Source organism: Argentina silus (assembly GCF_951799395.1).
Source record: "Argentina silus genome assembly, chromosome: Y".
In the NCBI taxonomy this organism is placed as follows: Eukaryota; Metazoa; Chordata; class Actinopteri; order Argentiniformes; family Argentinidae; genus Argentina; species Argentina silus.
In genome coordinates, this window is record NC_139654.1 from 6,532,170 (window position 1) to 6,560,036 (window position 27,867).

The 27,867-nt window shown below is 47.5% G+C and overlaps 3 protein-coding genes across 10 annotated transcripts in view; 1 reads left to right on the forward strand and 2 right to left on the reverse strand.

Annotated features, from left to right (window-relative positions):
• LOC310823880 (uncharacterized protein) overlaps nt 1-27,867 on the reverse strand; it is a 417,085-nt gene that overhangs the window by 328,722 nt on the left and 60,496 nt on the right. The gene's annotated exons all lie outside the window — the stretch shown is intronic.
• LOC310823948 (pancreatic secretory granule membrane major glycoprotein GP2-like) lies at nt 512-1,474 on the forward strand. Its single transcript, XM_083696890.1, has 2 exons — nt 512-711; nt 812-1,474. Exons 1-2 carry the CDS (start codon nt 518-520, stop codon nt 1,038-1,040), a joined length of 423 nt encoding a protein of 140 aa, XP_083553016.1. The 5' UTR covers nt 512-517; the 3' UTR covers nt 1,041-1,474.
• Nucleotides 20,944-27,119, reverse strand: LOC310823640 (glutamate--cysteine ligase regulatory subunit-like; the record flags this gene model as incomplete). The annotated part of the gene is made up of 7 exons (XM_083696523.1): nt 20,944-21,057; nt 21,597-21,650; nt 22,204-22,415; nt 22,714-22,770; nt 23,085-23,166; nt 26,406-26,471; nt 27,000-27,119. Coding segments are annotated over 7 exons (705 nt in total), but the record flags the coding sequence as incomplete, so codon positions are not given.

The following is a 27,867-nucleotide window of genomic DNA, read 5'->3' on the forward strand; positions in this document are numbered from 1 at the left end:
AGCGTCTGGTCAGAGGGTTATGGGTGAGGCTAGGCTACATGTTATCACTAGGAGGGTTAGCGATAGCGTCTGGTCAGAGGGTTATGGGTGAGGCTAGGCTAAGTGTTATCACTAGGAGGGTTAGCGATAGCGTCTGGTCAGAGGGTTATGGGTGAGGCTAGGCTACGTGTTATCACTAGGAGGGTTAGCGATAGCGTCTGGTCAGAGGGTTATGGGTGAGGCTAGGCTAACTGTTATCACTAGGAGGGTTAGCGATAGCGTCTGGTCAGAGGGTTATGGGTGAGGCTAGGCTACGTGTTATCACTAGGAGAGTTAGCGATAGCGTTGCAGTCAAACTGGACACGCTGCCCATGAGAACCAGATCCTCATCCACACTCCGAGCCATGGACTGATAGTTTCACTGTTGGTATTTGGAGAGTTTGAGGTTTGTTGACTGTGTGTGTTGGTTCATTTGTTGAAACTCACCAGCTCTGTGAGCAAGAACCTGTCCTCTGGAGAATGGAACTACAAACTCACCATGGGAGCCTTCTACGACGCCGAGTTCAGCCAGCCCCTCAACGACTCAGCAGCCGTCCGATTGGACCAGAAGCTCTACCTGTCCCTAAACACCACCGGATTGGACAGCAAGATCGTCATGGTGACTGACGCCTGCTGGGCCACGCCTGAAAGCTCCTCAAATGCTACTGTGCGCTGGGACATCATCAAGGAAGGGTGAGACACACACACACACACACACACACACACTGTCAGACACATAGATGGGTACACATTGGCTGCTCTGACACATGTGTCCTGTGTGTCCATGTCCCAGGTGTGCCAACCCTGCCGACAGCACGGTGAACATTCTGACCAACGGTGACTCCTCCGCCACCCGCTTCTCCTTCAGAATGTTCCAGTTCTCTGGCAAATCCTCGGACGTGTTCCTGCACTGCAACATCCACCTGTGTGTGCTGAAGAACGGGAACTGTGCCCCGGTAGGCCAGGAGCCATCACTCCTCACACACACACACACACACACAGACACAGTGTCCTCTCACTGACTGTCTCTCTCCCACAGACATGTTCCGGGGTGAAGAATAGAAGGAGACGGCGATCTCTGCAGCAGCACAGCCACAGCTTCATCACCATGGCGATGAGCGCCATCAATTAGGTAAGAGTGTGTTAGATAGCTGTTAAACACATCAGCTCACCGCATCATATGATACAGCAGTCTGCAGCTCTGTTACACATGCCCGTCTGAATCCTGGTTGTGTGTGTCGGTCCTCAGGTTGCCTTTGTGTTGAATGAAGTGACACGTTGTCATTCTGGAAGGTGTCCTGTCCAGGACTGTAGCCGCTTGACCTCTGACCCGGAGGCAGTTCTGGAGCCAGGATGTCCCTGACCTTCGCCTGACCCTGACCAAGAGCCGCGTCCTAATAGGGTAGAAGATGTGTGGTCCAATCCGCTCTCTGCTCCATCTAGTGGACAAACCTGTCTGTAAACTGCCTCATCTTTAATACACTGTTTAACAGACTGTGTTTACCATACTGTGTTTAGAAGACCGTGTTTAACCGACCACACTCTCTATCCGTTGTTAAAGGTAGACTCAGCGATATGGACTCAGCGATATGACGTAACCTGTGAATATTGGCAGAGATCGTTGAAGCCTAAGGCAAGACAATTCCCTCGCCAGCCCGTTTGTCACATGGCCATCTGCCACTGCCGTGCTCGTGCACCAATGGAATCCATCATTAGTGAAACGTCCGTTGCTCGGATGAATCTGAAACATCGCTGAAGTCAACCGACGTCCCGCGTTGACGTCATATCGCTGAGTCTACCTTTAACTGAATCTTATATCGGTGTCTGGGATTTCTGAAGGGATGCTTTTCTGTGTCTGTGTTCTTTGTGTCGATCAATCAGGGTGGGAAATATGTATATGAACATGCAACGCAACAGTGGCCTTCATGTTTGCAGTGAAAGTTTGAGAGTATCGATTGGAAGATGAAGAAATGGATTGACTTTCAAAGAGTAGGAAGTAAAATGCAGAAGGAGACTTTGATTGGATGCTAACTGGTATTGAATGAAGGTTGCTGTTATGATGTGAAGTTTATGATGATGGTGTGAGGGTTGACAAGACATTATTATAATAATAGTAGCTGGTTTAATGTAAGCACTAATCTATCAATCATGGGGGCAGGCAAGTTAAATCCAAACTTGAATTTGCACATTGAATGTCTGAGAATACATACTAAAATATGAAGGAATGTTTGGCATTGAAAGAATATGAACTAAGTAAGAATATTTGGTGTTTAAGAACATTTTAAATTAAGTTTGAGATGTCAAAAGAATGAGGTCACCCGGTAAAAAGGCATCATCAGGAAGAGAATACTATTCCATTGTTTGCTTCGGACAATGAAGATTTAGATTTAAGTAAAAAGGCAAGTGATTGAATGTTTGAATGATAATGCTTAAAAACCTACTGCTAAGAGTAATAGTCTGATATATATATATATATGATAACTGTGTGTTAATCAGTAATTCAGAACAGTAAAAGACCGTTCTGACTATATGTGTAACTTTAACCAACATGTGGAAGCCTGTTTGTGTTAAGGTTAGGGTTAGGTTAGGTTAAGGTTAGGTTAGGTTAGGTTAGGGTTAGGTTAGGTTAAGGTTAGGTTAGGTTAGGTTAAGGTTAGGTTAGGTTAGGTTAGGTTAGGTTAAGGTTAGGTTAGGTTAGGTTAGGTTAGGTTAGGTTAGGGTGGTGTTGTGGTGTTGTGTATCTGAGTTCCCTGAAGCACCCGGCCGGCCAGCAGGCCAAGTGGACCAGCTCAAACTCAAGTCATTTTCTCTTCTCTCTGTTGTCTGTAATAAAGGCTTTATAAAGGGAACTCCTGCTGTCATCTCCATTAATCAAAATGTACTACAGGTTTATTTTACAACAATATGACTTGTTGAACGGACTTTGCAGTTTGTAATTTCACCTGAGAAATAAAAGCTATTCTATTCTACGAGTTCAGGCATATGGGCAAACTACACATGAACGTTACTAACTAGCACAGGCTAACTACACATTCATGTTTCTACTAGCACAGGCTAACTACATGTTTCTACTAGCACAGACTAACTACATGTTTCTACTAGCACAGGCTAACTACATGTTTCTACTAGCACAGGATAACTACATGTTTCTACTAGCACAGGCTAACTACATGTTTCTACTGGCACAGGCTAACTACATGTTTCTACTAGCACAGGCTAACTACATTTTTCTCCTGGCACAGGCTAACTAAATATTACTACTAGCACAGGCTAACTACATGTTTCTACTGGCACAGGCTAACTACATGTTTCTACTAGCACAGGCTAACTACACATTAATGTTTCTACTAACACAGGCTAACTACATGTTTCTACTAGCACAGGCTAACTACACATTCATGTTCTTACTAGCACAGGCTAACGACATGTTTCTACTACCACAGACTAACTACATGTTTCTACTAGCACATGCTAACTACATGTTTCTACTAGCACAGGCTAACTACATGTTTCTAGTAGCACAGACTAACTACATGTTTCAACTGGCACAGGCTAACTACATGTTTCAACAAGCACAGGCTAACTACACATTAATGTTTCTACTAGCACAGGCTAACTACACATTCATGTTTCTACTAGCACAGGCTAACTACATGTTTCTACTAGCACAGGCTAACTACATGTTTCTACTAGCACAGGCTAACTACATGTTTCTACTAGCACATGCTAACTACATGTTTCTACTAGCACAGGCTAACTACATGTTTCTACTAGCACAGGCTAACTACACATTAATGTTTCTACTAGCACAGGCTAACTACATGTTTCTACTAGCACAGGCTAACTACACATTAATGTTTCTACTAGCACAAGCTAACTACATGTTTCTACTAGCACAGACTAACTACTTGGTTCTACTAGCACAGGCTAACTACACATTAATGTTTCTACTAGCACAGGCTAACTACACATTAATGTTTCTACTAGCACAGGCTAACTACACATTCATGTTTCTACTAGCACAGGCTAACTACACATTAATGTTTCTACTAGCACAGGCTAACTACATGTTTCTAATAGCACAGGCTAACTACACATTAATGTTTCTACTAACACAGGCTAACTACATGTTTCTACTAGCACAGGCTAACTACACATTCATGTTCCTACTAGCACAGGCTAACAACATGTTTCTAATAGCACAGGCTAACTACACATTAATGTTTCTACTACCACAGACTAACTACATGTTTCTACTAGCACATGCTAACTACACATTCATGTTTCTACTAGCACAGGCTAACTACATGTTTCTACTAGCACAGGCTAACTACATGTTTCTACTAGCACATGCTAACTACATGTTTCTACTAGCACAGGTTAACTACATGTTTCTACTAGCACATGCTAACTACACATTAATGTTTCTACTAGCACAGGCTAACTACATGTTTCTACTAGCACAGGCTAACTACATGTTTCTACTAGCACAGGCTAACTACACATTAATGTTCCTACTAGCACAAGCTAACTACATGTTTCTACTAGCACAGACTAACCACATGGTTCTACTAGCACAGGCTAACTACATGTTTCTACTAGCACAGGCTAACTACATGTTTCTACTAGCGCAGACTAACTACATGGTTCTACTAGCACAGACTAACTACATGTTTCTACTAGCACAGGCTAACTACATGTTTTTACTAGCACAGGCTAACTACACATTCATGTTTCTACTAGCACAGGCTAACTACATGTTTCTACTAGCACATGCTAACTACATGTTTCTACTAGCACAGGCTAACTACATGTTTCTACTAGCACATGCTAACTACATGTTTCTACTAGCACAGGCTAACTACATGTTTCTACTAGCACATGCTAACTACATGTTTCTACTAGCACAGGCTAACTACATGTTTCTACTAGCACATGCTAACTAAATGTTTCTACTAACACATGCTAACTACATGTTTCTACTAGCACAGGCTAACTACATGTTTCTACTAGCACATGCTAACTACACATTAATGTTTCTACTAGCACAGGCTAACTACATGTTTCTACTAGCACAGGCTAACTACATGTTTCTACTAGCACAGCCTAACTACATGTTTCTACTAGCGCAGACTAACTACATGGTTCTACTAGCACAGACTAACTACATGTTTCTACTAGCACAGGCTAACTACACATTAATGTTTCTACTAGCACAGGCTAACTACACATTCATGTTTCTACTAGCACAGGCTAACTACATGTTTCTACTAGCACATGCTAACTACATGTTTCTGTTAGCAACAGTCAGTCACACTGCTACTGTATGAACTAGCTACTGTCGCTATTTCATATAGTGTATCATCGGGACTATAGCTAGTTCATACAGTAGCAGTGTGATTGACTGTAGCTAGTTCATACAGTAGCATTGGGACTGTAGCTAGTTCATATAGTAGCAGTGTGATTGACTGTAGCTAGTTTATACAGTAGCAGTGTGATTGACTTTAGCTAGTTCATATAGTAGCAGTGTGATTGACTGTAGCTAGTTCACACAGTAGCAGTGTGATTGACTGTAGCTAGTTCATACAGTAGCATTGTGATTGACTGTAGCTATGTCATACAGTAGCAGTGTGATTGACTGTAGCTAGTTCATACAGTAGCAGTGTGATTGACTGTAGCTAGTTCATACAGTAGCCGTGTGATTGACTGTAGCTAGTTCATAGATGCTCTGCACATTGTGGCCATCCTCAAGGATGAGTGGCACATCCTCCACGACCACACCCTGCTCAACGTCCACCAACAGCACAGCCAAGGCCTCCACCTGGACCCGGTCAGTCCTCTCTACATAAAGACAATAATGACAGAACCACTCAACATGTGTTGCTAGAATACAAAACAGCATCGCACAAATCCAAAACGTACATGCCTTGCCAAAATGCACGGAGGTGGCTAACAAGCTAACTAGTTCAAGCTAAAGGTAACTCTTAGCAACGCCCTTAGACACTGTCAACGGGTTACTTAGCCACCTAGCAGCTAACAATGCTATCATTGCTTCTAACTGGCAAAATAATCATTGTACACACAATTTGGGAGATATGTGTCTACTGTAAAATGCAATTAAATGTCACATACCCCCTTCGAAGTCGCTGTCGCTTTCCTTCTTCACGATCGCGAACCTTGCTTCGCGAGTGCGTGGACTGGGGGCAGACGTTTCTACGACAGGTTGTTGGTCTTGTTTTCTTTTTGGCAGGGCTCCCGTTGGGAGGACAGCGACTTCGAAAGCGGGTATGTGATGTTTAATTACATTTTACAGCAGTAGACACATAGTCAACAAATGTGTCTTTATAATGGCATGACACTTTGTCAGTTGGTAGCAATGGTAGCATTGTTAGCTTTAGCTTGAACTAGCTAGCTTGCTAGTCACCTACATGCATTTTGGACTTGTGCTGTGTTGTTTCACAACAAATATTGAGTGGGTCAGAGAGAGTCTAACTATTGTTATTGCTCATACTTATTCTTCTTTTTCTTATCATTATTATTGACCGGTATACTCCTGCCAGAATCAATAGACCTATGTAGGCTTGGAGGTCTGCCCGGTCCAATTCTCTCCACTTGTCCCCAAACACACGCCTCCCCTCCAAGTTTGTCATGTCCAGTAAAGTTTTCTCAATTGATTCTGGTAAAAAAACAATTGGAAACGTCCTCCTCTATCTCTGGTTCAATTTCCATCTCCTCTCCATCATCGAAGATATGGTCCAGAGCCTCTCTGACAGACAGTCGCCTTCTCAGTCGCTTGTACATTGTGTTCACAGAGTAAAATGAGAGCAAGGCACAAAGAAGGCTTTATATATGGGGTCTGTGAGAAGATATGAGACATTGTTTAGTCTGGAAGGTGTGGTTCCCGTGGGGGGATGGGATCATACAGTAAGCACAGAAAGAAAGGTTCCCATAACAAACACTAAATTGTTTAGTCTGGGAGGTGCAAAGAGAGAGGTTCTCATAACTAACACCAAATTGTTTGCTTTGAAGGTGTGAGAACCAACCGCCCTCTGTGTGTGTGTGTGTGTGTGAGAGTGAGAGTGAGAGTGAGAGTGAGAGTGAGAGTGAGTGTGAGTGTGAGAGTGAGAGTGAGAGTGAGAGTGTGTGCGTGTGTGTGTAACTGGGCAGATTCACCATATCTCTCTGCCTGGTCCTTGGCTGTAGGTGAACGGAACGAAGGTGAACGTGTCCACGACCGTTGAGGTGGCCTCTGGCGTGTCTGTCAATAGTAGTGACAGGATGGTGGTCGTCCATCTCAGCATGTACAACACCACCCTCGAGTACAACGGCGACACCCTGGCCATTCGGAAGGTCGGAGTTCGTCCGCTGGATGGCGTCTGTTCGCACGGTGCTTCCAGCGGGGACCCGGCGAAGTGGAAGAACAGCAACTACGGTTCAACAAGGTAAATGTTGTCAGGTTATGATGGAGTAGCAATCCAGGACACACACACACACACACACACACACACACACACACACACACACAGTCCTGAGTGATGTACTCACCCCCACTTCCAAGTGATATATCCTCGAACCCCGGGCCATGTTGCTCCTGTGTGTGTGTGTGTGTGTGTGTGTGTGTGTTGCTCCTCCACAGCTGTGCTGCCAACATAACAACTGACATGAGAGCCAACTGCACTGAGAAGGTCAACCAGCTGTGTGGCGTCATGGCCGATAGCAGCGGCCCCTTCGCCGCCTGCCATGACTCCACCCCCCCAGGGCCGTACGTGGAGGCCTGCGTGTTTGACCTGTGCCGCCACGGCCCGGTGGACCGCACCCTCTGCTCCTCCATGGAGGCCTACGCCATGGCCTGCCTGCTCTCTGACGGACAGCTGGACAAGTGGAGGACGCAGGCCAACTGTCGTAAGTCACATTCTCAATGTTTCCTCTCGATGCATCCATTCTGTTTGGGTCGCCTGTGTGTGTGTGTGTGTGTGTGTGCGGTAGGGTGTGTGTGTGTATGTGTGGTATGGGGTGTGTGTGTGTGTGTGTGTGTGTGTGTGCGGTAGGGGGTGTGTGATTTCTAATGTTACTCTGTCTGTTTATCAAACCCTTCTCTCTCTCTCTCCTCCTCCTCCTCCTCCCCCTCCTCCCCTCTACCTCCTCCTTCCCCCTCCCCTCCACCTCCTCCTCCCCCTCCTTACCTCCACCTCCCCCCCTCCCCTCCACCTCCTCCTCCTCCCCTCCTCCTCCTCCTCCACCTCCCCCTCCCTCAGCATCCAGAGACCCCTGCCTGGACATGGACTGTGCTGACCATGAGTTCTGTGGGGAGAGGAACGGTGAATCTGTCTGCCTCTGTCGCCGTAGTTACCTGGACTCTGTCAAGGACAGGGGTCCTTTTGGTATGTGCATTATCCCAAACCCTGTGTGACCACTCTACTAAATGTGTTTGAACAGTGTGTGTGTGTGTGTGTTTTCTTGATTACCTGTATTTGTATATGTGTGTGTGTGTTTTCTTGATTAACCTCTCTCTGTGCATGTGTGTGTGTGTGTGTGTGTGTGTGTGTGTGTGTGTGTGTGTGCACGCCTCTCTTTAAAGATCCGTTAACAAGCTGCAGTGGGAGTTCTGCCAGCTTGTCTCTGGAACGCTGTCGTCTGGTTGAGGCAGACTTTGATTACAAGACTCTGCACCTCAACGACCCAAGCTGCATCGGGATGTTAGAGAAGGGCGTTGTGGTGTACCGCTTCGACAACCACAACCACAGCTGCGGCACTCTGCTCACGGTACCAAAACACACATCAAACATCCATAGATGTTTATGGGTTCTAACCAGGGGTTCTGGCCAGGCTGGGGTTCTAACCAGGCTGGGGTTCTAACCAGGGGTTCTGGCCAGGCTGGGGTTCTAGCCAGGCTGGGGTTCTAGCCAGGCTGGGGTTCTAGCCAGGCTGGGGTTCTAACCAGGCTGGGATTCTAGCCAGGTCGGGGTTCTAACCAGGCTGGGGTTCTAGCCAGGCTGGGGTTCTAGCCAGGTTGGGGTTCTAGCCAGGCTGGGGTTCTAGCCAGGCTGGGGTTCTAACCAGGCTGGGGTTCAGTGAGTGAAGCCCCTCCCTCCCCTCTCCACAGTCCAACAACACTCACATCATCTACAAGAACTCCGTCCAGAGGAACTACAACTCCTCCATGGCCATCCACCGCATGGACGAGACCAACCTGGACTTCTCTTGCGCCTACACCAAGAACACCTCCCAATCTATGGCCCTGGGCATCAAGGTCAAAGACAGGTGTGTGTATGTGTGTGTGTGTGTGTGTGTGTGTGTGTGTGTGTGTGTGTGTGTGTGTGTGAGGTCACCCAGGCCTTTCACTGTGGTAATACATGTGTAATGTGATGCACATTACCGGGAGAGAATACCTTCCAGCCAGAGGAGTTCACAGCGTTAAAACAAGGTCAAGGTTGGTATCGTCAGTGTTGGGGAAGCGACTCTGGACATCCATTTAACTCAGTTACCAACAACTTTACGAGGCAGGAAGTTGAACGTCACTAAAGCTACCGTTGATGGAAATACAGCTTGTTACTTTGAAAAAACAAACAAACCAGGAAACTACTTTGTCCGACACACTAGGAGGGTTAGCGATAGCGTCTGGTCAGAGGGTTATGGGTGAGGCTAGGCTAAGTGTTATCACTAGGAGAGTTAGCGATAGCATCTGGTCAGAAGGTTATGGGTGAGGCTAGGCTAAGTGTTATCACTAGGAGGGTTAGCGATAGCGTCTGGTCAGAGGGTTATGGGTGAGGCTAGGCTACGTGTTATCACTAGGAGGGTTAGCGATAGCGTCTGGTCAGAGGGTTATGGGTGAGGCTAGGCTACGTGTTATCACTAGGAGAGTTAGCGATAGCGTCTGGTCAGAGGGTTATGGGTGAGGCTAGGCTACGACTCAGCAGCCGTCCGATTGGACCAGAAGCTCTACCTGTCCCTAAACATCACCGGATTGGACAGCAAGATCGTCATGGTGACTGACGCCTGCTGGGCCACGCCTGAAAGCTCCTCAAATGCTACTGTGCGCTGGGACATCATCAAGGAAGGGTGAGACACACACACACACACACACACACACACACACTGTCAGACACATAGATGGGTACACATTGGCTGCTCTGACACATGTGTCCTGTGTGTCCATGTCCCAGGTGTGCCAACCCTGCCGACAGCACGGTGAACATTCTGACCAACGGCGACTCCTCCGCCACCCGCTTCTCCTTCAGAATGTTCCAGTTCTCTGGCAAATCCTCGGACGTGTTCCTGCACTGCAACATCCACCTGTGTGTGCTGAAGAACGGGAACTGTGCCCCGGTAGGCCAGGAGCCATCACTCCTCACACACACACACACACACACAGACACAGTGTCCTCTCACTGACTGTCTCTCTCCCACAGACATGTTCCGGGGTGAAGAATAGAAGGAGACGGCGATCTCTGCAGCAGCACAGCCACAGCTTCATCACCATGGCGATGAGCGCCATCAATTAGGTAAGAGTGTGTTAGATAGCTGTTAAACACATCAGCTCACCGCATCATATGATACAGCAGTCTGCAGCTCTGTTACACATGCCCGTCTGAATCCTGGTTGTGTGTGTCGGTCCTCAGGTTGCCTTTGTGTTGAATGAAGTGACACGTTGTCATTCTGGAAGGTGTCCTGTCCAGGACTGTAGCCGCTTGACCTCTGACCCGGAGGCAGTTCTGGAGCCAGGATGTCCCTGACCTTCGCCTGACCCTGACCAAGAGCCGCGTCCTAATAGGGTAGAAGATGTGTGGTCCAATCCGCTCTCTGCTCCATCTAGTGGACAAACCTGTCTGTAAACTGCCTCATCTTTAATACACTGTTTAACAGACTGTGTTTACCATACTGTGTTTAGAAGACCGTGTTTACCCGACCACACTCTCTATCCGTTGTTAAAGGTAGACTCAGCGATATGACGTAACCTGTGAATATTGGCAGAGATCGTTGAAGCCTAAGGCAAGACAATTCCCTCGCCAGCCCGTTTGTCACATGGCCATCTGCCACTGTCGTGCTCGTGCACCAATGGAATCCATCATTAGTGAAACGTCCGTTGCTCGGATGAATCTGAAACATCGCTGAAGTCAACCAACGTCCCGCGGTGACGTCATATCGCTGAGTCTACCTTTAACTGAATCTTATATCGGTGTCTGGGATTTCTGAAGGGATGCTTTTCTGTGTCTGTGTTCTTTGTGTCAATCAATCAGGGTGGGAAATATGTATATGAACATGCAACGCAACAGTGGCCTTCATGTTTGCAGTGAAAGTTTGAGAGTATCGATTGGAAGATGAGGAAATGGATTGACTTTCAAAGAGTAGGAAGTAAAATGCAGAAGGAGACTTTGATTGGATGCTAACTGGTATTGAATGAAGGTTGCTGTTATGATGTGAAGTTTATGATGATGGTGTGAGGGTTGACAAGACATTATTATAATAATAGTAGCTGGTTTAATGTAAGCACTAATCTATCAATCATGGGGGCAGGCAAGTTAAATCCAAACTTGAATTTGCACATTGAATGTCTGAGAATACAAACTAAAATATGAAGGAATGTTTGGCATTGAAAGAATATGAACTAAGTAAGAATATTTGGTGTTTAAGAACATTTTAAATTAAGTTTGAGATGTCAAAAGAATGAATATATATATATATGATAACTGTGTGTTAATCAGTAATTCAGAACAGTAAAAGACCGTTCTGACTATATGTGTAACTTTAACCAACATGTGGAAGCCTGTTTGTGTTAAGGTTAGGGTTAGGTTAGGTTAAGGTTAGGTTAAGGTTAGGTTAGGTTAGGTTAGGTTAGGTTAGGTTAGGTTAGGGTGGTGTTGTGGTGTTCCCTGAAGCACCCGGCCGGCCAGCAGGCCAAGTGGACCAGCTCAAACTCAAGTCATTTTCTCTTCTCTCTGTTGTCTGTAATAAAGGCTTTATAAAGGGAACTCCTGCTGTCATCTCCATTAATCAAAATGTACTACAGGTTTATTTTACAACAATATGACTTGTTGAACAGACTTTGCAGTTTGTAATTTCACCTGAGAAATAAAAGCTATTCTATTCTACGAGTTCAGGCATATGGGCAAACTACACATGAACGTTACTAACTAGCACAGGCTAACTACACATTAATGTTTCTACTAGCACAGGCTAACTACACATTCATGTTTCTACTAGCACAGGCTAACTACATGTTTCTACTAGCACAGGCTAACTACACATTCATGTTTCTATTAGCACAGGCTAACTACACATTAATGTTCCTACTAGCACAGGCTAACTACACATTAATGTTTCTACTAGCACAGGCTAACTACACATTCATGTTTCTACTAGCACAGGCTAACTACACATTCATGTTTCTACTAGCACAGGCTAACTACACATTCATGTTTCTACTAACACAGGCTAACTACATGTTTCTACTAGCACAGGCTAACTACACATTCATGTTTCTACTAACACAGGCTAACTACATGTTTCTACTAGCACAGGCTAACTACATGTTTCTACTAGCACAGGCTAACTACATGTTTCTACTAGCACAGGCTAACTACATTTTTCTCCTGGCACAGGCTAACTACATATTACTACTAGCACAGGCTAACTACATGTTTCTACTGGCACAGGCTAACTACATGTTTCTACTAGCACAGGCTAACTACACATTAATGTTTCTACTAACACAGGCTAACTACATGTTTCTACTAGCACAGGCTAACTACACATTCATGTTCTTACTAGCACAGGCTAACTACATGTTTCTACTAGCACATGCTAACTACACATTAATGTTTCTACTAGCACAGGCTAACTACATGTTTCTACTAGCACAGGCTAAGTACACATGAACTAGCGTAGTCCTGGACTAAATCACACATACATAGGGTTAGGTTAGATATATATATAAACATACGGTTAGGGGTTAGGTTTAATGAAAATCATTTGTTGTACTGTTGCTTCTACTCAATCCATGCATCAGAAGCTGATAATCCATGTCTTCTACCAACCATAACCCCATCAGTCACGACATAGATCAGGAGAGACCAGGATGGAGGTCATGGTTAGACTGCAGGAGAGAAAGAAGGAGGCCTGGGCTGTCCTGAATGAGAGGATGGAGCTACAGTCTAACCCAGGGGTGGGCAAACTTTTTGGCTCAGGGGCCACATTGACTTTTAAAATTTGACAGACGGGCCGGGCCAGCACCAGATGCATACATATCAAACATAAAACATATATAAAAAATGATAAACATATCAAACATAAACATAAAAAATACAGGGTTAATACTTACATTTACTTTTAGCGGGAACAGTGTTGTTGATCACCCTTTTTGACCAGTGCATCGAAGTCTGGTGTTAGTTTTGTTGTGGCAATTCTCAGAACAGATCTGAGGTGTTCATCACTCAACTGGGATCTGTGGGGTGCTTTGTTGGTGTTCATCACGCTAAAAGTCTGTTCACGCACATACGTAGAGCCAAACAACATCCTCTGTGCCATCTTTTGGATGTTTGGAAATTTGGCTGCGCTTAATGAAGCATAAAACTCATCCAGTTTAAGAGAGTTGAACTTCTCCTTTAAGACGGTGTCACATTGGAGATCAATCAGTTCCAACTGCAACTCCTGTGGCGCCGTTTCACTCATACTTTCCCCAAACTTAACCAGCGGACATTAGAGTGGTAAAGCAAGTCCTGGTGATCAGCGTCAGTTTCTTCAAGAAACATAACAAACTGACGATGCTGAAGTCCCCTCGCTCGAATAAAGTTAACAAGTTTTACAACTGGCTACACTACGTGGTCAAGCTGCAATACGGATTTACACAGTGCTTCCTGGTGGATTATGCAGTGTAGGAAAATTACCTCCTGCTCAGGGTTGTCCTCTTTCACCCTCTCCTGGATTCTTTTGAGCAGCCCGACGTTTTTTCCAGTCAGATTTGGCGATCCATCTGTGGTAACGTTGGCGAGTGTACTCCAAGGTAGCTTGTGCCTCTTGATGACCCCCAACACGCTGTCATACAAGTCCTCTTTCCGCGTTTTCCCCCTCAGGGATTCCATGGCCAAAAACTCCTCCGTTATCTCAAAATTGTCATTAATCCCTCTGATAAAAATGACAAGCTGAGCGGTGTCCTTTATGTCATTACTTTCGTCCAGTGCCAAGGAATATAATGTAAATGACTCCGCTTTTTTGTTTAGCTTGCTAGCTAAGTCTTCGTCAATTAGCTCAACACGGCGAGTCACTGTCCTGCGTGATAAGCTCATTTTTTCAAATTTGTTCTTGCTCTCAGGACACAAGATACCTGCTGTCTCTACCATGCACTCTTTGAGAAACTCCCCTTCTGAGAAAGGCTTGCTGGTCTTTGCTAATTTGAATGCCAGCAAATAACTTGCCTTCGTGCTTGATTCTTGAATGGCAGTTTGTCGGATAAAGGTGTTTTGCTGAGCCTGCAAACTAGCTGCCAACCTCAAAGCGGTAGCTGTCCGTTCTTGCGTTGACTGGTTGTTAGCGTAATTAGCATGTTTGGTGGAAAACTGACGGCTGATGTTGTATTCCTTTAAAACCGCAACGGTTTCTTGGCAAATAAGACATACAGCCTTTGACCGGACTTAAATGAAAAAGTATTTAGTTTCCCATTCCTTATTAAACACTCTGCACTCACTGTCGACTTTTCTTTTCTTTGGCCCACTCATTGTTGCAGATGGGTTCAGAACAGTAGCAGAGTAATAACAGAGAGTAGCCCGGGCTCCGCAAAATCAACTCAATGTATGACTGCCCCTTAGTGCGCTACCTGGTGGAATGCCAGGCATTACAGGACAAGGTCAAATGAATGCAGTTTAGTAATTTAATTAATATTCAACCCTCAAATCTGTACCAATCTTCGGCGGGCCGTATTAAAAAGACAAACGGGCCGGATGTGGCCCGCGGGCCGTAGTTTGCCCACCCCTGGTCTAACCCTAAACCATGGATGAGACGTCTCTCTGTCAGATATATGGTGAAGTCCTTGTTAACAGCCTTAGATGGGATCATCTCAACTGTTCAAAGAAAAAGGAAATAATGATCATGAAAAACTCTCTGCCACTATTGACATTTAACAGCAGCGCCCTCTGCTGGCAATTAATTCCTCTAGAGCAGGGGTGCCCAACCTTTTTTGACCCAAGATCTACTTTTCAAGTCGCCAACCTCCCGAGATCTACCAGTCCAGTGTCAACATCGCAAACCCACACACATCGTTTCCAGCCTGCAGTAACTAACCTCACAACACTTTTTCTTGTTGTCACACAACCACTAGACATCACATCACAAACCCTCCCTCTCTCAAACACACACACAGACAAATTCCTCTCACACAGTTGCCAGTTTGCATAGTGTGCTGTAGCACAAACCCGCTCTCTCTCTCACACACACACACACACACACGCCAATCTGCATGATGAGCAATAGCCATAACTGACCTTAATATGAACCAAACAGAAAAATAAACCAGATACAAAACAGGTAGATCTCTGTGTTACGACTCCAGATGAAAACTCGTCTACGTCTAGGGGCGGTAGAGGAGTCGCAACAAAAAGGTAGTACATCAGACTTATTGTAGGAATTAAACAACCACAAACCACAATTCAACTATGTACAGTTATTTGTTTCCTCAGGGAAAACACAACACAAGACACACGCCAAGGAGAAAAGGGAACTTTTTTTGAGCGGTGCCAAAGCAAAGAAATCATAAACAAAAGTGATGTCCTAAACTAGTGCAATAGTAAGCTATACTATCAGGGCTATGCTAAAGTGCTATGCTACACTAGACTAGAACATACATGGGGCGGCACCCACTCCTAACCTGGTGAATTGTAACAGAGGTGAGCCTACGTGTTGGAAATGTAAACCCATGGGTCTCTTACCTATTCACCTTACCCCTATGGCGTACAATTAACAGACAGACAAATTATGAGAAAAACAATAAGTAAACAATGACGTAAATATAACAAAAGAAAACTAGATGTAAACAAGTACGTTGGAGGTTTCGATCAACCAGGCAACAGTGAGTCGACAGCAAACACAAGACTACGGTGAAAATGGGTTGACTCCCGAGGGGAAGTCCAGCGGAGCTTTTAAAGGACACGGACAGCCCTCTGATTGGTCAGGAACAGTGATGACTGATGGGGACGAATGGCCAATTGCTGACGGACACCTGAATGTAGAGTGACAGGGTAAGGGAAAAACAGAAGGAAACACAAAACACAACAAGGATACACGCACATGTAGGAGTGGGAACGTAACACTCTGAGTTTGAAAAAAGGAAATCACTTCCTACCTTAGTGGGAGACCTGACACTGGGAGGAGGAGGCTAGCTTCTCGTAGTCAGGAGTGTAGGAGCTGGTTGCAAGGCGTGTGTGCTCAGCATCATTCTCCTCCAAGTGAGCACGGAAAAGCCTTCTCTGCAGACTCCTGGCCCGAACTGAACACACAATCTTCATTGCAATATCCATCACTTCTTTCATATTTGAAATCTTTCCACACAACGCTTGCTGGTGAATTATACAATGATAATTCAGGATATCTGGGAAAGATTCACTTTCTTTGCAATGAACCCACTGGTGCGGCCCATCATAGCAGGCGCCCCATCAGTTGTGATGGAGATCAGCTTGAAGAGCGGCAGTTTTGTCTCGCTAACAAATCCCATGAAAGCATTAAACATATCCTCACCTCTGGTGTGTCCTTTTAATGGCAAAATGGTGAGTAGCTCTTCCTTGGCGCTCATGTCTTCAAAAACCATCCTGATGAAAACACACAATTGTGCCACATCCACCATATCAGTCGACTCGTCAAATTGGAGGGAAAAGCACTCACGCGTCAATATCCTTCCTCAGTTGCTCCTCCACATCCACAGCCATTCCCTCACATCGCCTTGTAGTCGTATTGCGGGAGAGTTGCACTTCTTTAATGGCCTTCACGATCTCGGTTTTATTTTTAAAGTCGTCAAAAAGGCTATCCGCTGCCTCGAGAAAGGCTTCCTTCACAATATCGCTGTCTTTGAATGGCTTCTTGTGTTTAGCAAGGACGTGACTGACGCGATAGGAAGCAATAGTTGCGGCCTTACCCTGGGTCTTCGGTTTGGTGAAGATTGACTGCCGTGCTGCAAGCTGTGCTTTCAAATCCCGCACTTTTGTGGCGCGTAAAGGCGTTTTTGCAGGGAAATCCCTCTCGTAGCTCCCGGGTACCGTTTTAAAATGCCGCTCCAGATTCCCTTTCTTTGCCAACGCCACCGTTGCATTGCAGATCAAACAAACAGGCTTTGAATGAGAATAAACACAAAAATAATCTTCCTCCCATTCAGGGTGAAAATGGTAGGTCTTGGCTCGTTTCCCCTCAGACATGTTAAAGTTTAGGAGTGCGTAACCGCTCTGATCGCTAGCTGCTAGCTACTGTTGACAGCTGTCAACTTACTATCATGCATGTCTCGCGCTACAGTAGGTTAAACGTGACCTACTTTTTTTTTTTTTGTGGACGTGTTTAAGAGACTGATAGGGTGCGCAGGCAAGGACTCATGATAGGCTGTAGTGTACATTTAATACAAAATATAACACACACACACACACACACACAAAACAAAACATATCCAACGACGCATAACTACAACAAAACAAAACAGTTTACAGTTACACATAAAAAAAACTTTTTTTTTTTCATTTTTTCCTACACCCCTCGTGATCGACTTGGGATCAGGCCGGGGTCTACCAGTAGACCGCGATCGACTGGTTGGGCACTCCTGCTCTAGAGCAGCGGTCCTCAACCTTTTTTGCACCACGGACCAGTTTCATGCAAGACTATTTTTCCACGGACCGGGGGGGAAAGAATCACGCGCATAACAAAACACAATAAAGTGCATATTATATAATTTAATTATTCATTTAATTATTACATTTATAATGTAAAAGTGACTCAACTCACCATAATACAGAATCAGTGGGAGCACTGAGCTTGTTTCCCTGCAACGAGACGGTCCCATCTAGGGGTGATGGGAGACAGTGACACCCGAAGTGTCCTTACCGGCAGGCATGATCAACTCTTCACCAATAGTGAAGGGCTTCTTAGCCTTGGCAATGCGGTTAGCCACTAAGAATGATGCTCTCAGTGCAGACACATTTGATGATGTGGTGGCCTTCAATAATTGCTTCTGTCCTTCGTGTTCATGTTTTTTTCTTTAAAAAAAACACCAAAGACTTGTCTTTTAATGCAGGGTGCTTGGTCTCTACGTGGCGAAGCAGTTTTGAAGGCTTCATGGCCTCGTTGGATAGCCGGTCGCCACATATTATACAGAGCGGGCTTGGGGCATGTCAATCACCTGTTGCGATGAACCCGTAATTTAAGTAGGACTCTTAGGTATTTTCTTTTAAATGCAGCTTTCTTTTTTTTTGGCAGTCTAGGAGTCTTCTGCTGTCTCATCATATAGTCTTTCCCCCTTTTCAAAGAATCTCTCCAGCAATGTTTGTTTTTTACTAATTTTTGCTGGGTTAGCTTGTGGGCTTCATTTATCGGTGCATGGAAAAAAAACTGCGACTGAGAAGTGTGGAAAAGTGGCACAGATGGAAGTGGTCATTTTTCAAACACCCTGCAGACTGCGATAGTCAATAAAATGGAAATAAAATACAAATTAAAATGTTTTTATTCTTTCTGTGCGGCCCGGTACCAAATGATCCACGGCCGAAACTGGTCCGCGGCCCGGTAATTGGGGACTCCTGCTCTAGATTACTGCAAGGAGACAGAGAACGTCCCAGGGTTCGGGTTAGGGTTGGGGTTATGATTAGGGTTTGGGTCAGGTTCAGGGTCAGGGTTAGAGTTAGAGTTAGGGTTAGAGTTTGGGTCAGGGTCAGGGTTAGAGTTAGGGTTAGAGTCAGGGTCAGGGTCAGGGTCAGGGTTAGAGTTAGAGTTAGGGTTAGGGTTAGGGTTAGGGTTAGAGTCAGGGTCAGGGTTAAGATTCAAGATTCAAGATTCAAAGTGTTTATTATCATATGCACAGTAGAAAACATGTTTCCCTGTACAATGAAATTCTTGCTTTGCTGTCCGCAGAATGCCAACCAATGTAAAATATACAATACTAAAGAATATACAATATATACTAAACAAATGTACAAGACAGCAAAATTTAAGGCATAAAATAAAATAGCAGCAATAATAATAATAAAACAGTGCAAATGTAGCAGTGCAATTATGCAAACTGGAAAATTCAGTTATTTGAGGTAGTAAGGTTATATTAATCTCCTATGGGTTGTTTAGGAGCCTGATGGCAGTGGGAAAGAAGGAGTTCTTCAGTCTGGTGGTCCTGCATTTAACACTTCTGTACCTCCGGCCTGAGGGTAGAAGTGTGAACAGTCCGTGCTGGGGGTGGGTGGGGTCCTTGAGGATGGAGGCGGCTCTCCTGTGGACTCTGCGGTGGTAGATGCTCTGCAGAGAGGGCAGTGGAGTCCTGGTGATTTTCTCAGCGTCTCCTAGGCCTGTCTGCACATTTGGGTTGTCATGACGTTGCTAAGGGAAGTGTTAACACTGGACAGAAAACGTCCCCTTTGGTTCACACTAATGTTCTATTACACTAATGTTCTATTATACTAACGTTCTATTACACTAACGTTCTATTATACTAATGTTCTATTACACTAATGTTCTATTATACTAATGTTCTATTACACTAATGTTCTATTATACTAATGTTCTATTACACTAATGTTCTATTACACTGTTCTATTAAACTAACGTTCTATTATACTAATGTTCTATTACACTAATGTTCTATTACACTAATGTTCTATTACACTAACGTTCTATTACACTGTTCTATTACACTAATGTTCTATTACACTAATGTTCTATTACACTAATGTTCTATTACACTGTTCTATTAAACTAATGTTCTATTAAACTAACGTTCTATTACACTAATGTTCTATTACACTAATGTTCTATTACACTGTTCTATTACACTAACGTTCTATTATACTAATGTTCTATTACACTCATGTTCTATTATACTAATGTTCTATTATACTAATGTTCTATTACACTGTTCTATTACACTAATGTTCTATTAAACTAATGTTCTGTTACACTAATGTTCTATTACACTAATGTTCTATTACACTGTTCTATTAAACTAATGTTCTATTACACTGTTCTATTACACTAATGTTCTATTACACTAATGTTCTATTACACTAATGTTCTATTACACTAATGTTCTATTAAACTAATGTTCTTTTACACCTGGTGTGCCTAGAAACGAAACTCACTAACTTACCATGTTGTCAAACAGTCCCATAGAAATACATTCCTAACCCTAACAGTCCCATAGAAATACATTCCTAACCCTAACAGTCCCATAGAAATACATTCCTATCCCTAACAGTCCCATAGAAATACATTCCTATCCCTAACAGTCCCATAGAAATACATTCCTAACCCTAACAGTCCCATAGAAATACATTCCTATCCCTAACAGTCCCATAGAAATACATTCCTAACCCTAACAGTCCCAGTCCGGAGTGCCAGATGTGTGAAAGGTTCAACCACTGAAGAGGAAATCTTCTCACATGGTTCTGCTTTCCTCCATTGGCCTCATGTGTTGTGCTGTCGACAGTCGACCAACAGATGGTGCCATGCAGCGTGTTTCTGCTCTCTGTCAGTCGCTGGAAAACTGACGGAACAGATTTAATCCACCATCAACTCCATAAGCATTACATACATGACATCACATTACATACATGTAACTTAGCTACTAACCGTAGCTAAGTCTTTCAACTTAACCAAGGTGTCGTCCGCGCTACGCTAACCAGGCTAACCAAGGCTACACGATGCTACGCTAAGGCTACACTACACTATGCTAGCCTCGACTACACCAGACTATGCTATGCTACGCTACGCTACCCGGGTGGCGTGGACCAGGTAGCCCTTGGCCTTGATGATGCCGCGGCTCTTGACGATGATGGTGTAGCGCAGGACCCAGCGGAGGCGCCACGCCACGCCGACGCCGCGTCACAGCGGTCGCGGTCGGGGTCGCCGTGGGATGCCGTTGCTAACGCCGCGCTCTCACGGAGCGCCTCCTGGAAGCCCGCCGACGTGATGAGCTCTGGAAGACGACAGAGAGACAGACAGGTTAGAGAAAGACAGGTTAGGGGGAGAGAGACAGGTCAAAGACAGACAGACAGCTCAGAGGGAGAGGGGGGAGGGAGAGAGAGAGAGACAGGTTAGAGGGGAGACAGACATGTCAAAGACAGACAGATAGACAGACGGGTCAGAGAGAGAGAGACAGCGCCTCCTGGAAGCCCGCCGCCGAGATAAGCTCTGGAAGGAGAGAGAGAGAGAGAGAGACAGGTTAGAGGGAGAGACAGACATGGAAAGAGAGGGAGAGAGAGAGAGAGACAGGTTAGAGGGAGAGACAGACATGGAAAGAGAAGGAGGGAGAGAGAGAGACAGGTCAGAGAGAGACAGACAGCTCAGATGAAGAGGGAGGTTAGGTTAGAGGGGGGACAGACAGGTCAGGGACAGAGAGACATACAGGCCATCAGATCGGGGGGCATCACACAACAGGACGCCAGGTTGACCTGATTACTGGTGGTCTTCACCTTGGATACGGGGGAGAGAGAGAGAGAGAGAGAGAGAGACAGGTCAGGGACAGACAGACAGGTCAGGGACAGAGAGAGAGAGACAGACAGACAGACACTGTTAACTGCTTGGTTGGGACAGAGAGAGAGAGACAGGACAGGGACAGAGAGAAAGAGAGAGAGAGAAAGAGAGACAGACAGTTGGCGTACGCACTCAGTTTGACCTGGTTACTGGTGGGGTTTCACCTTGGACATGGAGAGAGAGACAGACAGGTCAGGGAGAGACAGATACCCCCAGCACAGGACAGACAGACAGACAGTTCAGAGACAGAGACAGACACCCACCTGGGCCCAGTCGTAGCGCTCCTCCAGGAGGCCCTTGTCCAGGACAGACAGACAGATCAGACAGACAGACACCCACCTGGTCCCAGTCGTACAACTCCTCCAGGAGGCCCTTGTCCAGGACAGACAGACAGGTCAGGGATAGAGCGAGAGAGAGAGAGAGACAGACAGACAGACACACACACCGTCCAGGACAAACAGACAGGCCAGAGAAAGACAGACAGACACCCACCTGGGCCCAGTTGTGCAGCTCCTCCAGGAGGCCCTTGTCCAGGTCCGACGTCCCGATGGCGACCACCTTCCCGGACGCCACCAGCGTTTCCAAGAAAACCCATGCCGGCTGCAGGTCCGAGAGGGTCTGGGGGGCGTGGTCGGCCCCCGGGGGGGGGTGGGCGGGCGCCAGGATGACCGAGTCGAGTTGGGAGAGGGCGAGAGTGAGACAGGCTGTTGGGGGGGAGGGAGACAGGTTAGGGAGAGAAAGACAGGTTAGAGGTCCGAGAAGGTCTGGGTGTGGGGGGGGGGGGGATGTTGTCCTCCTGGTCGACAGGGCGAGGGTGAGACAGGCTGTGGAGGGGAGAGACAAACAGGTAAAGAGAGAGACAGACAGGCAGGCAGCCAAACAGACAGACAGCCAAACAGGCAGACAGACAGACAGGCAGACAGCCAGCCAGCCAGCCAAACAAACAGACAGACAAGCAGACAGCCAAACAGGCAGACAGACAGACAAACAGGCAGGACTCACCCATGTCGACAGCCTGCCTGATGGACGACTGGTCCGACTCGCACAGGAACAGCTTGACTGCAACGACAACGTTAGCGTGGGTTAGCCTAGGTTAGCCTGTGTTAGCATGTGCTGGTGTCATTTGTTAGCCTGTGTTAACGTGTGGTCGCGTCGTGTGTAATCATGGGCTGGTATCGTTTGTTAGCCCTGGGTTAGCGTGTGTTATCGTGGTGCGTGTGAGCCGGTGTTAGCATGCACTAGCATTTATTAGCATGTGTTATCGTGGTGTGTGTTAGCGTGCGTGAGCCTGCGTGAGCCTGTCTTAGCCTGCGTTAACCTGTCTTACCCTGCATTAGCGTAGCGTTAGCCTGCGTTAGCTTGTCGTAGCGTACCAGACACCTTCAGCTCCTCCCTCTCCTCCGGTGTGATGGTGGCCTCGGCCGCCTGGGGGGTGGAGCAGTCCAGGACGTCAGACTCCTGGAGAGACAGGTTAGAGACAGACAGGTTAGAGAAAGACAGGTGAGAGAGAGACAGGTAAACAGACAGACAGGTTAGAGAGAGAGAGACAGACAGGTCAGAGAGAGAGAGACAGACAAGCATGATGGTGGCCTCGGCCGCATGGGGGGTGAAGCAGTCCAGGACGTCAGACTCCTGGAGAGACAGACAGGTCAGAGAGAGAGACACAGGTAAACAGACAGACAGGTTAGAGAGAGAGAGACAAGTTAGAGACAGACAGACAGAGAGACAGACAGGCGTGATGGCCTCGGCCGCGTGGGGGGTGGAACAGTCTAGGACGTCAGACTCCTGGAGAGACAGACAGGTCTGAGAGACAGACAGGTTCAGGACAGACAGATTACAGAAAGACAGCCAGGCGTGCCTGGGAGGGGGGAGCAGTCCAGGTTAGAGACAGACCAGACTAGTCGAACTAGAGAGAGGGAGAGAAAGAGAGAGAGATTAGCTGACCTCAGCAGAACCTCCCTCCCTCCCTGTTCAACCCTCCCCCCCAAACCTGCCTCCCCCCCGTCTCCCTGCCTGTGTGTGTGTCTGTGTGAGTGTGTCTGTGTATGTCTGTGTGAGTGTGTGTATGTCTGTGTGAGTGTGTGAGTGTGTGTGTGTGTCTGTGTGTATGTGAGTGTGTGTGTGTCTTCCTCTCTCTCTCCCTGTCTCAGGAGCACCCACCCACACACACACACACACACACACACACACACACACACACACGTTGTCACTTGACTCACTAAACATTGACGCCTCTGGGCATGTGTGTGTGTCTGTGTGTGTCTGTGTGAGTGAGTGTGTGTGTGAGTGTGTGTGTGTGTGTGTGTCTGTGTGTTGTGATGGCCCAGCCGGTGAGCAGTGCCCCACAGAGACACCTGGTGGCCACAAGGGGGAGGCAAAGGCAGCCATGGGGTGTCGTGCTGGATGGGAGGTACTATCCCAGTTCTATGTCCTGGAGACTCCGCCACCAATCAGATGACTCAGCTCACCGCTCACAGGTGCGCTGAGTCAGCTCGGCGATCCTGAGGCCTTTTAAACTCCCCAGGACAAGCTGAAGACAGACTGGCTGGAGGAACGAGTCGAGACCAGACACCCGCTAAGCCAGTCTCATAAGCCAAACGGGAGAGAAAGCCTGGAAGACGGAGAGGAACCCCCCAACCGACCGGAGGAAGAGGTCAGTGAAAGGGACCCGATATCCCACTAACTTTGGCCTGTCTCTCTTTCTCTCTCTCTGACGACAAGAAGAACCCGGCGGAGCGCCGTAGCGCCAACCGCCAACCCGGTGAAGATTTGAGTTGCCTTTCGCCTCTCCCTTTTCCCCGCACCTTAGAAATAAAACCCTACGTTGATTTCACCGCAACCCCTGTTTCCGCCTGTTTCTATTCTCATTGGTTGACCCGCTGTTGCGCCTGTCGACCAGGCTCCCACAGTGTGTCTGTGTGAGTGAGTGTGTGTGTCTGTGTGAGTGTGTCTGTCTGTCTATCTGTGTGTGTGTGTGTGTGTGTGTGTGTGTGTCTCCCTCTCTCTCTCTCACACACACACGTTGTCACTTGACTCACTAAACATTGACGCCTCTGGGCGCGCGTGTGTGTGGGTGTGTGTGTGTGTGTGGAGCATCCAGAGAGAGACGAAGTAAAGGAGGGAGGGAAGGAAGGAAGGTAGGAAGGAAGGGAGGGAGGGAAGGAAGGAAGGAAGGAAGAGAGGGATGAGTCTCACCTTCTCCTCCGCCGACAGTAAGGAAAGAAGAGAGGAAACAGGAAAGGAGGGAAGGGAAGGAGGGAGGGAAGGAGAGAGAGAGAGAGAGACAGGAGGGAGGGAGGGAGGGGAGAAGGAGGGGAGAAGGAGGGAGAGAGAGAGATAGGAGGGAGGGAGGGAGAGAGAGAGACAGGAGGGAGGGAAGGAGGGAGAGAGGGAGAGAGACAGGAGGGAGGGAGGGAGGGAGAGACAGGAGGGAAGGAAGGAAGGAAGACAGGAAAGGAGGGAGAGAAGGAGGGAGGGAAGGAGGGAGAGACAGGAGGGAGAGAAGGAGAGAGAGACAGGAGGGAGGGAGGGAGAGAAGGGGGGAGGGAAGGAGAGAGAGAGAGAGACAGGAGGGAGGGAGAGAAGGAAAGAAGGAGGGAGGGAGGGAGGGAGAGAGACAGGAGGGAGGGAAGGAGGGAGGGAGAGAGACAGGAGGGAGGGAGAGACAGGAGGGAAGGAAGTAAGGAAGACAAGAAAGGAGGGAAGGAAGAGAGAGACAGGAAAGGAGGGAGGGAGGGAGGGAGAGAAGAGAGGGATGAGTCTCACCTTCTCCCCGGCCGACGGCTTCTCAGAGGACCAGTCACTCAGCGTGGCGCGGATACAGTCCTGGAGCTACGGCAACAACAGACAGACAGGTCAGATGGAGAGACAGACAGGTCAGAGACAAACAGACAGACAGACAGACAGGTCAGAGACTGACAGACAGACAGACAGAGGGACAGACAGGTCAGAGACAGACAGACAGACAGTGTGAGTGTGTGTGTGTATGTCTGTGTGAGTGTGTGTGTGTGTGTGTATGTCTGTGTGAGTGTGTGTGTGTCTGTGTGTGTGTGTGTGTGTGTATCTCCCTCTCTCTCTCCCTGTCTCAGGAGCACCCACACACACACACACACACACGTTGTCACTTGACTCACTAAACATTGACGCGCGTGTGTGTGTGTGTGTGTGTGTCTGTGTGTGTGTGTGTGTGTGTGTGTATCTCCCTCTCTCTCACACACACACACATTGTCACTTGACTCACTAAACATTGACGCCTCTGGGTGCGCGTGTGTGTGGGTGTGTGTGTGTGTGTGTGTGTGGAGCATCCAGAGAGAGACGAAGGAAGGAAGGAAGGAAGGAAGAGAGGGATGAGTCTCACCTTCTCCTCCGCCGACAGTAAGGAAAGAAGACAGGAAACAGGAAAGGAGGGAAGGGAAGGAGAGAGAGAAGGAGAGAGAGAGAGAGACAGGAGGGAGGGAGGGAGGGAGGGAGGGGAGAAGGAGGGGAGAAGGAGGGAGAGAGAGAGACAGGAGGGAGGGAAGGAGGGAGAGAGGGAGAGAGACAGGAGGGAGGGAGGGAGAGACAGGAGGGAAGGAAGGAAGGAAGACAGGAAAGGAGGGAAAGAAGAGAGAGACAGGAGGAAAGGAGGGAGGGAAGGAGGGAGAGAGAGAGAGACAGGAAAGGAGGGAGGGAGAGAAGAGAGGGATGAGTCTCACCTTCTCCCCGGCCGACGGCGTCTCGGAGGACCAGTCACTCAGCGTGGCGCGGATACAGTCCTGGAGCTACGGCAACAACAGACAGACAGGTCAGATGGAGAGACAGACAGGTCAGAGAGAAACAGACAGACAGACAGATAGACAGACAGATAAGACAGAGGGACAGACAGGTCAGAGACAGCATGGCGCGGATACAATCCTGGAGCTGGAGGGCAACAAAAGACATACAGGTCAGACAGACAGACAGAGAGAGACAGGTCAGAGACAGCGTGGCGCGGATATAATCCTGGAGCTGAACGGCAACAACAGGTCAGACAGACAGACAGAAAATGACAATAAAACGACATATTTAGTATTTATTTAATCACATTCATAATACACACACACACACACACACGGTCAGTTCGTTAGAGCCAGTTAGCATTCGCCTTTAGCACCCCGTCAACACTGCACTCTGTAGGTAAATTCGTTAGCCCCGTTAGCATTAGCCTTTAGCACCACGTCAACACTGCACTCGGTAGGTAAATTTGTTAGCTTCGTTAGCCCCGTTAGCATTAGCCTCTAGCCTCCCGACCCCCCCCCCGCCCTTCTTACCTCCTCACTCGGGGACGACGGACACTTCTTCTTCAGCCGGCTCCGGTTGACGAGGTTCCCGGTGTGGAGGTTGAGCGTCGTGGCCCGGGTCAGAAACGAGGTCCGGGTACCGGTACCAGAGGAGGAGCCGGAAGAGCCGGTCCCAGAGCCGCCGGAGGAGCCGGTCCCAGAGCCGCCGGAGGAGCCGGTCCCAGAGCCGCCGGAGGAGACGGTCCCAGAGCCGCCGGAGGAGCCGGTCCCAGAGCCGCCGGAGGAGCCGGTCCCAGAGCCGCCGGAGGAGCCGGTCCCAGAGCCGCCGGAGGAGCCGCCGGAGACGGTCCCAGAGCCGCCGGAGGAGACGGTCCCAGAGCCGCCGGAGGAGCCGGTCCCAGAGCCGCCGGAGGAGCCGCCGGAGACGGTCCCAGAGCCGCCGAAGGAGCCGGTAGAGGAGACGGTACCACCGGGGGAGACGGTCCCAGAGGACCCGCTACGGGTACCAGAGGAGCCGCCGGTGTCGGTGGTTTCCATGGTGTCTGTCTCCCCTTCTCTCGCAAAGAAGAAGTAAATGTCGTAAAGATATAATAATAATAATAATAATAAAAAGATATCGTAAAATGAGGGAGGGGTGGGGTTGTCTAGCAACGAGGAACAGTTGGTGGGTTTCAGGGAATGTCGTAAAGGAAAAGAAAATGTCGGAAAGGGACGGGATATGGTGGGTTACCTAGCAACGAGGGGGTGGGGAGAGTGTGTGTGTGGTTTGAAGGACTGTCGTAAAAATATTTTTTCAAAACAAATACGAACGGTGGAGGGAAAGGGGGGGGGTTGCCTAGCAACGAGGGGGTGGGTTTGAAGGAATGTCGAGTAATGATGACACGACGCGTTTCCACAC

Excerpts from the sequence above, each read along its gene's own strand:
- LOC310823948 (XM_083696890.1), top strand. The coding sequence starts at position 518 with ATGGGAGCCTTCTACGACGCCGAGTTCAGCCAGCCCCTCAACGACTCA. Across the intron at positions 712-811 it reads TGGGACATCATCAAGGAAGG|GTGTGCCAACCCTGCCGACA; the intron begins GTGAGACACACA and ends TCCATGTCCCAG.